The sequence below is a fragment of the Brassica napus genome, chromosome C8 (assembly GCF_020379485.1).
Source record: "Brassica napus cultivar Da-Ae chromosome C8, Da-Ae, whole genome shotgun sequence".
Taxonomy (NCBI): Eukaryota; Viridiplantae; Streptophyta; class Magnoliopsida; order Brassicales; family Brassicaceae; genus Brassica; species Brassica napus.
In genome coordinates this window covers 36641655-36660608 of record NC_063451.1, presented here as the reverse complement: position 1 = coordinate 36660608, position 18954 = coordinate 36641655, and the positions used below count along the sequence as shown (strand labels likewise).

At 31.0% G+C, this 18954-nt stretch overlaps 3 protein-coding genes across 3 annotated transcripts; 1 reads left to right on the top strand and 2 right to left on the bottom strand.

Moving 5' to 3' along the window:
* Nucleotides 1–139: 139 nt before the first annotated feature.
* On the top strand, nt 140–1252 carry LOC111211708 (CASP-like protein 5B2). Its single transcript, XM_022712975.2, has 3 exons — nt 140–601; nt 698–830; nt 904–1252. The coding sequence occupies exons 1-3, from the start codon at nt 471–473 to the stop codon at nt 1093–1095; spliced, it is 456 nt and encodes a 151-aa protein (XP_022568696.2). The 5' UTR covers nt 140–470; the 3' UTR covers nt 1096–1252.
* Nucleotides 1176–11637, bottom strand: LOC106382784 (wall-associated receptor kinase-like 15). The gene is made up of 3 exons (XM_013822844.3): nt 10331–11637; nt 10181–10240; nt 1176–2464 (listed from the first exon to the last, which is right to left on the bottom strand). The coding sequence occupies exons 1-3, from the start codon at nt 11130–11132 to the stop codon at nt 1404–1406; spliced, it is 1923 nt and encodes a 640-aa protein (XP_013678298.2). The 5' UTR covers nt 11133–11637; the 3' UTR covers nt 1176–1403.
* A 3171-nt stretch (nt 11638–14808) lies between these two features.
* On the bottom strand, nt 14809–16144 carry LOC106380372 (transcriptional regulator TAC1). The gene has a single exon (XM_013820135.2). The coding sequence runs from the start codon at nt 15778–15780 to the stop codon at nt 15358–15360; it is 423 nt and encodes a 140-aa protein (XP_013675589.2). The 5' UTR covers nt 15781–16144; the 3' UTR covers nt 14809–15357.
* Nucleotides 16145–18954: the final 2810 nt, after the last annotated feature.

Sequence of the window (18954 nt, the reverse complement as noted above, 5' to 3'; positions counted from 1 at the left end):
TAAATTAGAACTCGAACGAATAGTTGAAATTTGATTTGAATCCCACAATGATTCTAATTTCTAACCGAACTGGGAATCTACTACTTACACCATCATATGAAAAATCGAAAATCCAAAATAACCAAACCAACAAAAAGCAAAACAAAAATTAGTCAGGCGCGCGACCTCGTATTCCACATCGACTAGCTCAAGAACTTAAAAGCAAGCTTAAAAAAAAAAAAGAGTAAATGTCAAAAGAAGAAAGACGGGGCGAAGAAGCTTATAATCGAATCTAGAGCAATTTCGGAAACTCTTATCTATAGGTGTCGATCATTCGTAAAAGGTGCCGATCATCTTCTAGCGTTCGTAAAAGCTAGGGTTGCGTAAAAAAAAAGTGTCGATCATTAAAAGCTAAGGTTTCTTGCTAACGCCTCGATTTCCTCTCTGATTCATCGGAATTTTCTGAGTTGGGAAGACAAAAAAAGACTGAGATGAAGAAGATTATCGGAAGACCAGGAACGGTGTGTGGCCTTTTACTTAGAATCGGACAATGTACTTCTGCCGCCGCATCAATGGTCGTTATGCTCTCTGCGAAGGACTTCTATAAACGCACAGCTTTCTCGTATGTTTTTTCGTTTCTTCTAAGTCTTGATTCGGTTATGTTGGCTTAGATGTCGGATTTCAAATTAAGAAAGAAACTGACCTCTTTTGGTTTCAGCTACTTGATTGCTTCAATGTGTCTTCAAATGCTGTGGAGCTTTTGGCTCGCATGTGTTAATGTTTATGCTCTGAGGTACAAGAAAAACCTCCAACACCTAACCGCAGTTAGCTTATTCATCGGTGGCGATTTGGTATAGAAGCTGCTTCTTGTTGGACTCTCTAAATCTTTACAAACGGTTGAATTGTTTTCTTGTTGAAACGCAGGTGACTGCAATTTTATCTCTTGCAGCTGCATGTTCATCAGCAGGAGTTGTAGTCTTATACGCTAGAGATATCAAGTATTGCGATGTCCATGACTGTCTTAGGTATGAAGTAGCGGTTGCGCTTTCTTTCGTCACTTGGGTTCAAATCGCAGTTTCGTTTCATGTCTCATTTTGGATCTATGCCTCGGTTTAGTTTCTTGAACTGTCGAGAACATCTTGTAGCTCGTTGTGATGACATATAACATTTTAGCTTCATATGAACAACCATCAGTGTTTTCTTAAAAGCTCATATCACTTGATCTATGTACATTGACCAGAAGAAACAAAAATTTAGTGATACTTTAGCACCATGAGTCACGTGAGATTAGATCATCTACTAGATCAAATTCACATTTCGTAAGAAGACACTCTATCTTGTCATCTCATACTATGTACGAAATTCTTAAACGACAACACAAAGAAACTTCGTTTTACAATTTTTTTTCAAAAATTCGAATTATATCATTCACGGCGCAGAAGCAAAAGTCCATTTAAAATACTTTCAATCTCCTTGGCAGCAGCTTTCATCGTTGGCCGGCTCTGCCTCGTCTCCTTCACGCACCGCTCGGCAAGAACACCAAGCTCCTTCATACTCTCCATCTCCACCTCCGTCGCTCCTTTCAACATCAACGGATCAATCATCTCCTCCAACCTCCCTTCCCTCAACGCCTTCCTCAAAAACACCACAAGATTCACGTCTTCCTCATCCCGGTTAAAATCAATCGCCTTCTTACAAGTCAACAGCTCGAACAACACCACGCCGAAGCTGTACACGTCACTCTTGTCCGTCAACTGGAAGTTAAGATAGTACTCCGGATCCAAATACCCTAACGTCCCTTGCGCGCACGTCGTCACGTGGCTCACATCGCTCACGCCCAATCTCGATAACCCGAAGTCTGCTACCTTAACGTCGAGATTCTCGTCGAGGAGAATGTTGCTCAGCTTCACGTCTCTGTGGTAAATCGGCGGGGAGGCGGATGAGTGGAGGTAAGCAACTCCCTGCGCCGTCTGGTGAGCGATCATTAAACGGCGCCGCCACGGTAACGGCTCGTACGTTCCGTTAGAGTAGACGTGCTCGTGCAACGTTCCGTTAGGGACGTATTCGTAAACGAGAATCGGCATATCCAACTCGATGCAGCATCCGAGTAGCTTCACGAGATTCTTGTGGCTTACTTGGCAGAGGATCTGAACCTCGTTGACGATCTGGTATATGCTCTTCTCGTTCCCGAGCTTGGCTCGCTTCACGGCGACTGTTGTCCCGTCGTCGAGATCGCCTTTGAAAACCTCGCCGAATCCGCCGAAGCCGAGGAGGTTGGATTTGGAGAAGTTGTTCGTCGCTTTGACGATTTCTTTGCCGGAGAAGATCCTGTCGAGTCCGGCGCTGTTGGTGCTTAAGAGGTGTCGGTGGAGTTTCCTTATGCTCGCCCACGATTGGCTTCCGGCGACGACCCGATTCTGCTTCGAGATTATGATCTTCATTACGCCTCCCGCGATCAATAACACACCCACACCTCCGGCCAAACCTGTTCAATAACTAAACCGAATCAGTTACATCAAACCAAATCGAACCGTACCGGCTTGAATCTGAATTCTGTTGTTTGTTTCTTTTCTACAGGTTAGCTTCAACCAAAGTACTTCGCGTATCAACAAACCGAATCTGACCCGTTAATCATAGGACTAAGCATTTTTAATAGAACCCGAGAACGAGAACCGAATGTGAACCAAAAAAAAACCGAATCTGTAACTAATCCTGTCTATAAAAATTTCAGAATTGTTATGAAATAACTTATAATTTATAGTATCGAGAAATTTAAATAAGAGTAGAATTTAATACCCGTAGGAAGCAAATAACACTAGTATAAGGGAGAGAGTTTATTATAAGGAAGAAGAAGAAGATGTAATGGTTCTTTGATTATAAACTCTTGTTCTTGTTTATGGTGTACAAAAGAGTGAGATGAGTGATGGTATTTATAGTGAACAACAATACATAAAATAACAAAGATAGTGCTTAATTTGGTAAATGAGTGGGTGATCATAATGCTTGATGAGTAGATGATCATAGTGCTTGAGTTGGTAAAGGAGTGGATGATCATAGTGCTTGAGTTTGGTAAAGAAGTGGATGATCATTTCAATGCTTAATTTATAACACTCCCCCTTGATCATCCATCTTGTATTACGTGGTGCCTCGTTAAAAACCTAGTCATGGAAAACCCAATGGGAAAAACCGTAGTAAAAGTAAAAAGAGTACAACTACGTAAGCTCCCCCTCGAATGAGTAGTCATAGAACCTTTAGAACAATGATAGATTTTCATCTCTCAAATTGTAACATTCTCTTTGGTTGTCTATCTTTTGTATGTTCTTTGTTGCCTCGTTAAAACCTTGTCATGGAAAAACCCAATGGGATAAAAAAAAAACCATGATAAGGAAAAAGAGTACAACCACACTTACTATCATATTTCTTTCCCTGGAAACAATATCTTCAGGATATGCATTCCAATCAACTCTCTTCAGAGAATTAAGCTTAAGAGAATAAACTCTATTCATTTCTATTATGATATCTAGGTCCTTTAGACTTCTTGTCCATAATTCTCTTTTGACTTAGACAATAGTTTATTGGTCTATTTGGATTTCAAACCAAATTTCTTACATATAATCGTATAGAAATTCGTCTCGTACATACGAATTATTCATTTGTAACTATAGAAGTTACTATTATGATTTTCTTTCTTTTCATATGAAATTACATCTTTCAGTAATGAAAAAGATTAATAATTTTCTTAAATAACACTCTTACGTATGGTATTTCAGGACCAAACATATACGAGCGTCTTAAATAAAATACTTTAAGGATCTTTATGATAACATCTCAGTTTTAGATCTCCAGTTTAGAATACATAAAACAATATAGTATTGTCAAGAGTTTTCTTCCAAAATATAATTTTTCTATAACTCTTCAGGAGTTTTGATTATATTCAAATCATGATTCTATTGATTTATAATCTCTTGATAAATACAAATGGATACATTTGTTAACCTTATAATATTTCATATATCCCATAAAATAGTTTGTTTCAATTCGATCGAATATGCAGAGTTCCCGGGAACATGATTTTGATATCATCAATCCTTCATGGATTATACTTTCAGGGATTAACATTTTTCAAGTGGATTGTTTTATTCAAGTTCTTCCTTTATTACCAGACTATAAGGAACTTGAAACTAGTTGCATCTACCACATGAAATTATGTCTCTTCACAATTAATTTCATATTGATCCTTCTTTGTGTGCAACGGTTCATTTACATCTCACTTGTTTTACACCTTTTAGTGTATGGACTACTGGTCCAAATACTTCTCTATTTCACAAGAAGTTTATATCTTTGTCTATTGCATCTTTCTGATTTGGCCAATCATTTCTTTGTGTACACTTTTCAATAGACTTTCTTTCATGATCCTCTTTCTCATTTATTATATCAACTGCTACTTTGCATGTATAATATCATCGACGTCAATTTTCTTATCGGTTCCATTTTGTTTCATACATGACATAACTTATTGAGATCTCTTCATTTGTCTCAGGTACCTGAATTTTCGTCAGTCATGTTTAATTTCTCTTCTGGAGATCATACAAAACTATATTGCCTCGTTTTGACCATTATCAATATATGCTCCTTTTCATTTACGAGGATTTATCTTGGGAACCAATCTGTCTACCACGCTGCAGGCGTGACTAGCAGTTTGATATTGTTCTTGTAGAACATTTATTCTTATTGGAGCATTTACAGCTGGTATATGTGACTTGATCACTATATTTATATGGGTCGTGTCTGGCAACTGCTTTAGTAAGTTTTGAAATGAATTATCTTTTGGACTTCTATTTCACATTGTGTTTAGCCCGAGGATCAATGATAATTCATTTCAACTTATTTTCTTTTCCAGCTGTTTATTTTCTCCCCCTTATGTTGGAAGTACTAACTCACTTTTAGAATTCATGTATAGCCTTACTTATAGTTTTCGGGGATGGCTCTGGATTCTTAAGTGTCAATAGAGATTTATATCCAACATATATTTCCAACCTCATTTGAAAACACATCTTCATTTGAAGCTCTGTGGCGGAGCAACATCCAACATTCTTAGATGAAAATGATTGGTTTCTGATTCTATACCAATGATGGGGAGAACTAGTGAATATTTATTGGCTTGATGCGATCCAATGTTGCTCAAAATGTTTAGCACTTATCTCAGTGAATGTGCTATAGTCGTTAAAGACTTTAAGAAGTGAATTCACCAATATTATAAAAATGCATAGTGGGTGATCAGTCCACTAACATCTTCGTTATTTATGCCAATATCTTATTTTGGCTGGTGAAAACCATATTACCCTTTTATCTTATGGGTAAGCAACATATGTCAAATCATTCGGAAGAATCTTCTGGTTCTTATATGACTATGCATATGACCTTTAAGTATATATTCGCATTATTAATGAACCAAAATGGTCTAACTGATTCATGCCAAATGTAAACTTCTAGTTTACTATACATTTATCTTCATTATACTAATCTTTGTGTAGTACAATATATAAGAGGCTGTAGATATTTTCTCTAAAATACTTATACTGCTTTGAGAATTATTTCTGATTGAAATGTATATATCATTTCGTTTGCTTATTGTCTCAACATAAGTGTCTCAAAATCTTACGGATTTACTTTGAGAAAAATTCATTAATCTTAGTTTTAGTGTAAACATAATCTTCTGGATGTTTGACTTATCATAAAAAGTGAGATTCTTTAACTCTTCCCCTCGAGAGTATAATACTACAGGTTTATCAATCTCGAATGTATCTCATTTTCTTAATCAACAACATATCCTACATGGGTTATGTATTTTTCGTAGATCCTTTTAACTTTTGATACTTATAAAAATACAATACCTTAAGAACTTTAAATTGCATTCTTAAGAACTTTAAATTAAATTTTTATGTGCAGTAATACTATGTATACTTCTGGAGCATCATATATATCCTCTTTTTAAGCATTCTATAAGTTTTACTACCTTGTATTGTACACACAATAAATTTTCTTTCATCTTCAGATGAATTCATAATTTCTTTTCTTTATTACCATGTTTATTTTCTCAACTTTAAGTGAGAGTATGAGTTCTATAAAGAAACTCTTTGGACCTTGACCTCATTTATGCTCACGTCTAAAACCACAATTTATGAGTTTTTAAATGTCATATTCTCTTCAGGAGAATGAATCATAATCAACTAGACGTGATTTATCAATAGATATTTTTTCAATATATATGCATCATAAAACAATTTCTTGAAGAAATTTTACTTTTAAACTTAACATCCAACATAGTTGGCTTTATTTACCGACTTCAGGTCTTGTAATCTTTAAATGCAAAATACAAAATGAGCTTTAGGTAATCACTTCAGGTGATAATACATTTTTTATATATATTATCTTCCAAAACTTATGGATCTTTTAGAGTCAAGCTTTAAACTTAAAATCCTCAATATAAATGGTAATAAAATCAAAATATTTCAAATATATATAAATATGTATTAACAAAGGTGTCTTATTATATCAGAAAATAAATAAAACTTTCATAGTAATTATTATATAGACTATATTATTACTCTCATGCTTTTTAACAAAGTTTAACCTATCAATCAATTTAATGAACAAATTTATATCACTGCCAACTTCATGTGCATTGATTTATCTAATCAAGTTTGTTAAACTTGTATATAAAGCATAAAAATACTTATCTTATAAACAGAAGTATATCGGCGATGAAAGTTTCAGCTGTTCACGTTTCTGAATTGGCTGATAACTTGTACATATCTTTCCGAGAGAATACACAATCCTGAAAACTTTAAATTTTTGCTCATATAAACATGGCCATTACATTAGTAAATATCAACATATAATCCAAATTCTTTTATGATATTAGACCAAAGACTAATCGACCACAAAACTAACCGATTACAAATAATTTCTTTTATGATGTTAGACCATGAATCATAAAGTATGTTTCCTTAATACCATTAAACCATGAAGCATATTAAAGTATAATAAGCAAAATTTAATTCATCAAATAACTATTATTCTTACATATAGACAAGCGTTGATATATATATATATATATATATATCATTGTCTAAAATGACTATATATACATATATATATATTTAGAATTTCGCAATTTTAAAATGAACCATTTATTATGAACTTCATAATTTAAAAACCGTTTACATTAATCATACAAGCAATTACAAGGAGAAGCGATGTAAAGAAAATTAAACCGATAATCATCTTAAATTCACTCGGAGTAAATTCTCCATCGAATAAACCATAAATAGAAACACAAATAAAAATGGCACATAAAAACAAAAGTGCGCGAATCATCTTTCTTGAAAAATCGGAGGAGAGCGATTTTGAAATTTTTGAGAGAAGATGAAATGTTTTGGATGATGAAATGAAGTGAAAATGAGTTGTATTTATAGATGAAAATTACTGTTCATGACCGTTGGAGAAAGAGGAAATTTTTGAAAAAAATTCTTTGTGACCGTTGGGGTTAAATCGAGTGCACCAAAAATTAGTCCGAAAATATCGTATTAAACGGTCAATCAAATCTATAAAATTTCATAAAAGTGAAAAATTATGACAATGAAATATTTATGTTATATGACAATAAATCATGCGACGGCTCAGCCGATCAATGCATAATATCAAATAAATTATACGGCGGCTCGGCCGACCAATTAATAATAAACAGAATATAAGGCGGCTCGGCCGACCAATAAATAATAAACAGGATATAAGGCGGCTCGGCCGACCAATAAATAATAAACAGGATATAAGGCGGCTCGGCCGACCAATAAATAATTAACAGGATATAAGGCGGCTCGACCGACCAATAAATAAATTAAATTACTAGTAAATAATATAGGCGGTATTCCGGCCATTATAACATGATATAAATAATAGTAGAGGCGGTATACCGACCATTATAACAGGGTATAAATGATACAAATAAATTTTACCGAATCGCAGAGTGATCGTGCTGATAACGTGTTATGAAATAACTTATAATTTATAGTATCGAGAAATTTAAATAAGAGTAGAATTTAATACCCGTAGGAAGCAAATAACACTAGTATAAGGGAGAGAGTTTATTATAAGGAAGAAGAAGAAGATGTAATGGTTCTTTGATTATAAACTCTTGTTCTTGTTTATGGTGTACAAAAGAGTGAGATGAGTGATGGTATTTATAGTGAACAACAATACATAAAATAACAAAGATAGTGCTTAATTTGGTAAATGAGTGGGTGATCATAATGCTTGATGAGTAGATGATCATAGTGCTTGAGTTGGTAAAGGAGTGGATGATCATAGTGCTTGAGTTTGGTAAAGAAGTGGATGATCATTTCAATGCTTAATTTATAACAAGAATGATTTTTTTAGGACGGTATTTCGAGACATGTGGATTATTGAATTGTCCGGTTCAAACCTGAACGAATATCAGAAAAGTTGAAAATTCTTAAATTCAAAAACTAGCTAAACTTACTGTATTTGAAATCTAAATAATTAACTTGATTACCCAACTCAAAATATCTCCATAATATCATTTGAAAAATCAGTTTCGTCGATTTTATATTAATTTTTAGAATAGTTAATTACAATAATAACCTTACTGAATTAAGTTAATTATTGTAATGACATTATTAACATTTTTATTTAACTTTTTCTTTTTTTTATATTTGTTTCCAAATCACCTTATTTTGAAAAGGCGATATATTTCATATAAACATATAGTTTTTTATAAATTTAATAAAAACGATTTAAATTTATACAAATCAAAAAAGAATTTAATAGAAAAGGCAATATCTTAATTAAATATAAATATATATCAATCTTATATTTAAAGTATGTAATTTAATAAAAACGAATTTATTTTATATAAATAAAAAGAAATAGAAGGTAAAAAATAATAACTTTAATATAAAAATATATCAAACTTTTACATTTAAAGCCTATAATAACATCTAAAAATATTATATATAATTTCCATTAATAACAACTATTTTTATTTCATTTTTTCTTGATAAAATTTAACTAAATTTTTGTTTTTGCACTAACTAAATTTTTAACTTAACTTTTAGCTTAAATTTCCTTTTTACAATAGCACATAAAATACAATTAAATATTTACAAAATGTAAAAAGATAGATTATATACAAAAATAAATTATTTTTCTTTTTATTTGTCCAAAAATCATAAACAAAAAGGAAATATCTATAAATTTATAAAATATAGCCATATATTTTATTGAAATACATATATAAAATAATACATATATATATTTATATTTATTTATCAACCAAAGGAAAAACTAAACAAAGTATAATTAACAGTATTATTCTTATTTTAGTCTAATTATAACAAAAAAAAATTATGATATAACCCAATACCAAAATATAAATAGCAAAACCAATCAAAATATGAATAACTAAAGCAACCAATTATTATAAATTATATATTATATATAAATTTATACATGTTTAATAATTTTCAAAATACTACAAATTATGTTTATTAATGTATATCTGGTTTAATATTTATTGTTTTCAAATTTTCAAAATAACATATATCAAACTATACAAAATTTTATAATATATATTTACAAAATTTTATAATATATATTTACAAATATAAGAGTATAAACTGAACTACCTACTACTAAACCAACTTTTAACCTGATTAAAACAAAAAAAAACATCATCAATTTAAAATAATAGATGCAAATCAACATACCGTGACGAATAGTTAAACTAATATAAAACATTATATTGCAAATCACATATCTGATTAAGTTTAGAACAAAAAGATACTTAATACAATTTTTATCATACAAACAAATGAAAATTTTACTTAAAACCTATAAACATGCAAAACCAAATATTTTTCAATACTATAATTTGTTTATTTTAAATTTTTTATTTTCGTGGCTGACTGCGGGAGAATCACCTAGTTATTAACTAAATCTGAAATAAGTTCGGAACCAATATAAATATTAGACAAAATTATAATATATTTGATTTCAGTCTAGAATATATACAAAACTTAATACCTGAATTAATATGCATCCAAAACCCAAAAAAAATTATACGAATCTGAATATGTACCCAGGGATCGGATCATAATGCAATTAGAGAACTCGTATTTACCTCCGATTAAAGGTAAATTGCTCCGTCGCTTGCACTTCTTTCCGTTTGAGCACCTCTTGACTAAATTAAACAAATTTTAATTTTGCTTTTAGTAAATAAAAAAGAAGACTTAAATCTCAATAAATCAGAAGTCATATATCAAAACCGGACCTTCACATACTGCGTTGACCGCGTCCCATTGTAACCCTTTCTTGCATAAACATCTCTTCTGTCCCAAACTCTTTGGATCAACCGAACAAACAGAATTAACCAAACCCGTACAATCTCCCGGTATCTTACAAACCGGCTCTCTCGGAGCTTCCCATAGTATCTCCACGGCCGGTTCGCCCCATTTGCTAACCGGCATCGTCAGATCCAAATTCATAAAACTCTGATAAGCTGTACACTTCTCTGTCCTAGCCCTATAAACTTTATAAGTATTAACTGATGCACCGGTCTTATACCAGCAGCACGATGTCACTCCTCTACACTTGCCTCGTGCCTCAGGATTCTCATTTAGAAACTTGTGGCACAAGCTATTATCTGAACAGTTGAAACCTTGAGAGATGTATCCATCTAGGCCGTCTTTCGTACAGTTCATGATTATAACTGTGTTACTACTACTTACATTGAAAGGAAGGGTTGGGTCTAGCTGAATACCGTGGCTCTTGATATCGACTGATACACATGTGTTGGGTTCGAACCCGGGTGGAGCAAGGACAAACCGTTGGCCTGATGGGTCAATGAGTTTGATCGGATTGGTTGATCCGTTGAGGGTATCAAACCATAGGGAACCGCGGATGTCACACCGGATCTTGTAATCCGGATCACCACAACCGGGTCCTGTGCTTAGCGGGTATGGAACTCGGGTGGAGCCACAGTTAGGGCATCGTTTGAAAGATTCAGCAGTAGAAGAGAATGAGAGTAGTAGACAAAGTGTGAATGGGGTGAGGAAGAGCCATGGAAACTCCATTTTTTTATGGGCAGGTGCTTTCTCAGGGTGTAGAAGGTATGTATATGAGCTGCGTACTATGATTTCTGATTTTTCTTTTAAGAAGAAATAATGATAACACCTGTATTTTTATTTTGTCAGTTAGTGAAACGAATAGATTATTTCAATGTTCCCATTGCATCATGGTACATTAAAAGCTGCGTTCAGATATCTCGAATTTGCACAAAATTCTGATTTGTTTACTTCTTAAACAAATACCGTACTTTTTTTTGTAACTTCTTAAACAAATAGTTCATGAGTAGAAGTCATGTGGAAGACGTTTTTATTATTGCATGCATATGTATGTATACGTGTTCATTTACCAAAAAAAACGTATGTATTTTCGTGCGTGTATAATATTAAACATTAATTTGGCAATTTGTGAGGAAATCATAGATTTAAGGAGTTATAAATATTTATCATAGGTTTTAATTAGTTTTATATAATTTGAAAGCTATAAAATTTATATATCATCTTTCAAAAATTTTGAAGCAAATGTGTCATTTGAATCCCAAGACCTTATAAATATAATATAAATGGAAAATTCATGAGAAATGTTTAGAATATCTATTCAAATACTCACTCTGTTCTTTAATGATAGATTTTTTAGAAAAAAAATTTGTTTCTGAAAGAAGTATTTTTTGTGTTTTCTATGAGAACATTGTAAACTTTAAAAAAAATTAATTGACTTTATTGAATTACTATTGGTTAAAAATTATTGAAAATTGAAAATTATAGAAAACAATACATTTATTATGGTAATTTAATGTGTTTTTTAATATGTGTGAAAATACTAAAAAATCTATCTTTCTGATGGATTATTTAAAAATTATTATGTATTTTTTTGAGCAACTACATGATTATGTATAGACAGTTAGCTAGTTTTGTAATGTTTTTTGTGAAACTAAATTGACCAAAGATTTGCTGTAGCAACGGGACAAAACCTCCTGCGACGTGGCGTGAGTTCCCAGGAATATATTTCTTTATACTTCTATATTCAGTAGCCAACTGGCCTGCTATAAAGTGGCACAGTGCCAAATTAACCTAAGCATAAATTGACTAAGCTAACCTTCGGTGTAATCATGTCTGGTAGTGCCGTAGTGGTAATGAGACTTTTTATAAACAAAACTCAGTTCAAACGTTGGACTGTAACTCAATAGTATTAGAGTATACTTTTTAAAATGATGAACAAATTAAATTCAAAATGGATCTTCGAACGTACTTGTCAACTACGTCAACACATCCTATGGTATATACCCGAAAACAAGTGTAACTTAGGTTAGTTTTTCAAACGCAATTCTTAAACATAGATCTCTAGCATCCTTATACCGTCTTAGGTAAGGTAGCAAAGTCAGAGATCTTAGAATCCTTAAACCGTGTCTTAAATAAGGTAGCAAAGTCATAGTTCTCTAGAATCATTTGACATATAAAAACAGAATCTTAGATCCTTAAATCTTAATCTTACTGACTTTTGGCTGTCCATCCATATTAAGTGGAGCCTCGTGCCTTCCAACATATAATATTGTACTAATTATGACACTCTTTGTTTTTTTTTTTTTTTTTTTTTGCTAAAAGGTAAATATCATATTAATGAAAGTTAGATTTACAAACATAGTAAATCTAATTTATGTTACACTTTGGCAAAAAAAGATAAAAACAAGGTAATAACAAAATTTGGATGAAGTTAGTGCATCCACTTGGCCATGAGGTCTTGGAATTGCTTCCTGTTCCTCCTAGCAGTTATGGTGTTGCACATTTCCCTATCAATGAGTCTGTATATTGCTGATGGAGGTTGAGTGATCTGGTTTTGTTTTTTCTTGTTTTGTTTTCCTTGTTTTGTTTTTTCTCCTAGCTGTTACATTAAAAAGTAGTGGAAGGACGTTCCAGTGTTTTAATTTAATTTCTTTTGTCAAAACTTGGTTCTGATTCGTTATATATATGTATACCTGACCTTGGATCTTGGATTTGTTATGGAATATGTTACAGATCCAGTCATCCTGCATCCACACTCAGGCCACACTAGTCTGCGTCTCTACCTCCTGCTTTTTAAGCTAATTTTTATATTTTTGTCCTTCCATTTTTTTTTTTTTGGATTAATCAGAAATAGTTCAGGCACACCAATCCTTCCCTGTGCTTGGGACCAGCCGTTGATAATATCTGTTCTTAGCACGTAGTGTTTAAATTTTGCAGAACTAACTAATTTTATGTTGGATTTTTTTTCACAAAACTTATACGAATCGTCTAAGCACATAAACACACAATTTTTTTCATTGTCAGGACAACTGAAGGTGATTTGTATGAGTGGCTCCCTGTCACTTTGACTATGTCGAATATCTAAGTGTCTAGATTATTCTGATTTCTTGATCCTTGATTTTAGAGTTTTTTTTCTTTGTAGTCAATTAAGATGATATATTGTTGTTTTCAACCCAATTCTTCAGGTGGTTGCTTTAAACGCAAGTTAGACTTGATGCTCTTTGGCGTATCACAACGTCCAAAGCAAAGTAGATTGCTGTGATATTTGTTTCTAAATATAATTATGCAACCTTTCGGCAATACGTAATTTCACAATTTGGCCACATTATTGTGATCACCATATATTTATACGAGACTGTGACTTGAAATTTCTATTAAACGGTTTTCTTGCAAAACTGAATAATTATTTCAGGATTCTGATGTAAAGATCACGGTTTCTAGGGTTATAACATACACAAAATTGATACGAAGCTTTTCATTACAACGTTTTGAAACAAAACCGCAAAACTAATACAGCTACTTATTGGTGACACGGTTACTAATCGCATTTTACTTGCAACTTTTAATTGCAATTTTGGACATGTACCATTTAAAAAATAACTAATCACACTTAGTCTCACCTTACTGGTGTCTCTACATAAATCCTTTTGTGTTCGTTTATTTCTTAGAGAACCATAAGTAAACGCTTCACCAAACCATGAAATCATTGCAGTTAGCTCCATCATTATACTCATGCTCTCCTTATTCTCTCTGCATCAGTGTATGAATTTATATTCTCATATATATATATATATATATATCGAATATCTTTCTGTTTTTTTCGTTGTTAAGGTTTTGTTTCTGGTTTCGAATCAATGAGTAGGTGGAGGATGGAGGCTGGAGAGAAAGAGAGATGGAGCAAGGTGTTTTATATTCCAACTTGTATGAGAAGCAGCACTACTGCGTAAGAGAGATGCCTCGGTGTGCGCCTGACAAAGAGTAAAACTATTATAACTATATATTTTAATTATTATTTTGCGTAATGTGTATTTGATTTGATTTTATCACATTTTTCAGATTGGGTTTACAAAATCTATGAACTTGATGTTCAAGCTTCAGCACCACTAACATAACACACAAAAACATGCCATGCATTTGGGCAGATTCTAAGAACATTATATGCTTTTATAAAAATAGAGCTCCTCTTCTTTTATGTTTTTCACTTTTTATAAAAGGTTTTGAGTTGAAATTGCAAAAGGAAATTACAAACTGTGACTCAAAATAGAACTGTAGTAGATTAATTGTGAAATAAATGACGAGAGCAAAGAAAGAGCTAAACAAGGCTCTCAAATGATCCCTACTTGATAGGTCGGCGGCCATCTCGACCTCTTCGGTCTCGATTAGTTCACTGCATTTCTTGCATCTTTTGACTCAGTTTTATTAACCATCCTCTTTAGTTTTTTTTCGGGAATATGCATCTATTGACTCTAGTCCTGTGAATACTCCATTATCATCAATAAACTACTACCACCTTCAGCTCCAACTACATTCTCATCGACCAAAAATGGAGGTCCCTCTTGAGAAGGCAGAGTTAAAAAAAACTATGTATGGTAGCGTCACGTTTGCTATATTTTTCGATCAACATACTTGCTAGGCTCTAATATTTTGTTAAATGCTATATAGTACATTTAACTTAAGGTCCAATCGTTAGTGAAAATTGTTATATGCAAAAAAAAAAAGCATATTTGCTTAGTATCTTGAATTTGTGTTTCAGAATTTAAAACAAAATGCTTAAGCCTTAGTTAATCATATAGTATTTTACAAAACGCATCAAAACCATATACCGTTACGTACATACAAAGTTAGAATTTTAGTGCAATATTAACAAATCAACAACTAATCAAATCAAACGAACAAAAAAATATCCACATATTACATATATATATTTTGGTGACTAAACTATATATTCACATAACTACTTACTTGGTGATTTCTTATAAGGATCTAATCCTAGACGAAGCTCAAGGTCTATCACTTCTGCACTTTTGGACAAAGCTTTTTGAAATAACGACCTCATCTTCTTCTCTTCTTCATCTCCCAAATAGTTTCCACTTTTACTATTGTTTTCTTTTCTTGTAGGACTTACCGTGTCAACGAAGAAAGGCAATTCAATCGGAACTTGCTCGAACCTGGTTCTTGAATTGGTGCATATGGAGTCTTCAGGATTATCTTCCTTTAAGTTCGCTTCCCGCAGTTTTGCCCTATCTTTTCTGTGGATGTTCATGTGCCCTCCTAAAGCTTGTGCGTTGGAGAAACCTCTCTCGCAAAAATCGCATATGTATGGTCTTGATTGTCCAGACCATGAATATGATCTTCGATCCAAGTATTTTCTATTCATTTCTGTATGATCAAGAGAGTATATAAATAACGGGAAGCAAAGGGGGAGTTTTTATTTGTGAAAAAAGTGTAAATTGGATGAATCATGTTGGATAATGAGAACGGTTAAATATACATTGTGAATCTGACCGTGGTCATTGTTATATTAAAGTCAGTCGACTTTGAGATAGCGTGTGTAATGATTAGTTAACTTTAATTGTTTGTTCTTAGATTTTCGCCTTTGTATAAAATACTAACATATCAAACCGACAATAATTACTATATTACTTAGAAATATATAAGAAAATGTTTTCAATTTGGTTTGTAGCTAATGAGAAATTCTTAGGGTGAACCTCTAGATTGAATATTTGATATTTGATATCTTTTAAAAAAGAAAACAAAATTAAATTTCTAAATAAGATTATATTTTTAAAATAAAACAATAAAAATACATAAAAATAGTGACAAAAAATAAATAAATAAATATTGTTAAACCGTTAGTAAAATACTAAATCCTATAACTTAAATCCTAAACTTCAAACCCTAAATTATAAACTTTAAATCTTGGATAAACCGTAAACCATTGGAAAATTTTAAACCCTAAATCATACATTAAAAACTAAATCTTAATAACACTAAACCCTAAACCCTAATCACTAAACCCTAAATCCTTGGATAAACCTTAAACCCTTGGATAAACCCTGAACCCTTGGATAAATCATAAACTCTAAATCAAAAATATTTAAAATTAAACCCTAAAGTTCTTATTTATCCAAAGGTTCAGAGTTTACCCAAGGGTTTAGGGTTTAGTGATTAGGATTTAGGATTTAGTGTTATTAAAATTTAGTTTTTAATGTATGATTTAGGGTTTAAGATTTTTCAACGGTTTAGAATTTATCCAAAGTTTAAGGTTTAACGTTTAGGGTTTATGGTTTAGGATTTAGAGTATAGAGTTTAGTATTTTGCTGAAGAGTTAACAATATTAATTAATTTATTTTTTGTAACTATTTTTATTATTTTATTTTTTAAATATAATCTAATTTGGATATTCAATTTTATTTTCTTTTTTAAAAGATATCAAATATCAAATAGTCAAATACTATTGGTTGAGGTTCACCCAAAGGGGTGAAACCCAAAAATTTCTCGTAGCTAATGATGTGTATTAGTGTAGTCGACTTACCATTATTCGAGTTCAAATTAGGATAAGTCGACGGCATATACATCTCATATACGCTACATGATGACGACATTTCCTTAGTTAATAACTTGTTAACTTAATATTATTTCTACCTTTATCTATCTTATTAAAACTCAAGTACAAAATTGGAGTGTTTGGAGATTTGAATAAGACTATTAAAAAAATTTAGAGTGTTTGGAAACATGAATTGTAATCTTTTAAAAAATTAATTTTGTTTAGAAACAAGGATAGTAGTATTAAGAAAAAAAATAATGGGCTTATGTTATTAAGAAAAATTAAAAGTCCATCATATTATAAGAAACTATCTATTTGGTCCAGATTTAAAATATACGAAAATTGGTCAATCTAATTGCAAAAAACTTTTTCTTTTCTAAACTAACCATAAAACAAAATTTAAAATTTATACACATATTTCAAATCAAAATAATAATTTAAATTTGATTTATATCAAAAATTGATTAAAAAATAATACATATATTCAAAAATGGATTTTTACTAAACTATTTTTCAATAACCATTATAAAAAAATGTTGTCAATATATATAATAAAAATACAATACAAAGCCCAATTTGAAATACCAACTCAAATTATGGTTTTTATATTTCATATTAAGTTTTAATAAGATAGATATATGTAATTATTTATATGATGGTACGTATAAAATACTATTAATTATATGATTACTTATATGATGGTACGTATAAAATACGATTAATTATATGATGACAGTATACGATATATAATAATGAATAGGGATGGGATTTCGGGCACCAATACGGGTTTGGTTCTGATCGGTTTGTGTTTAGGGTTTTCAGGGTCAAAGATTTAAGCCCTGTTAGGATATTTCTAAATTTTGGTTTGAGTTTGATACGGATCTTTGCGGGTTTGATTCGCGTTTGGATAACCCATTTAAATTATTTTTAAAGTTTTAAATCATTATCTATTTTAAATTTCTCAAAATCTATAAATAAAATAATATATTACCTATAAATTTGAATAACATATGTCAGAATACCTAAGCTTAACATATCAATTGGCTTGATTTAAAATTTTGGATACGAAATCAATAATTATTTTAAGTATTTTTGGTGATTTGAGTATACTTTAACTATTGCAGATATTTACTTTTGACTATATATATATATATATATATTCAAGTATTTAAACCAATTTAAAAGTACCATTCTTAATGTTTTATATACGTTAAATCTAAAAATAATTAATATATATATAAGTATATAAATCTATTTTTAGATAAATTCGGGTACCCGAATACTTCGGTTCGGATCAGATTTGGTTTTCTAAATAACAAAATTTCGAATAATTTGAATATTTAATCAATTTATGTTCGGGTTTGGTACTATATTTTCATATCGGTATCGATTCTATTCCTTGGATTCATTTTGTAAAACCCTAATAATTACATGAAAAACAAATATCAACATATTTTTCAAAATATACACCTGCGCACCTGCTAACATTAAAGTTGAAGTTGAAGTACACATTGGGATTGTTTGGCAATATGAATAGTAGCTAAAAAAAAATAGTACTATTTAGAAACATGGATAGCACTAAGTTAGAAAAAAAAATGGGCTTATGCTACTAAAAAAATTGGAAGTCCATTATATTAAAAAGTAATGGGTCTATGTTACTTGATATATATATTCAAATCAAAATAATAATTTAAAATTAATTTATATAAAAAATTCATTCAAAAAAAAAAAAAAAATATATATATATATTCAAAATTTGATTTTTACTAACATATTTTCCAATAACTATTATAAAAATGTTTTCAATATATATAATAAAAATACAATACAAAGTTCAACTTCAAACACCAACTTAAATTATGGTTTTTATATTTCACATTAAATTTTAAAATATAATATATGTGATTATTTATATGATTGTACGTATAAAATATTATTAATTATAAGAAAACTTATTTGATGGTACGTATAAAATACAATTAATTATATGATAACAAATATTTT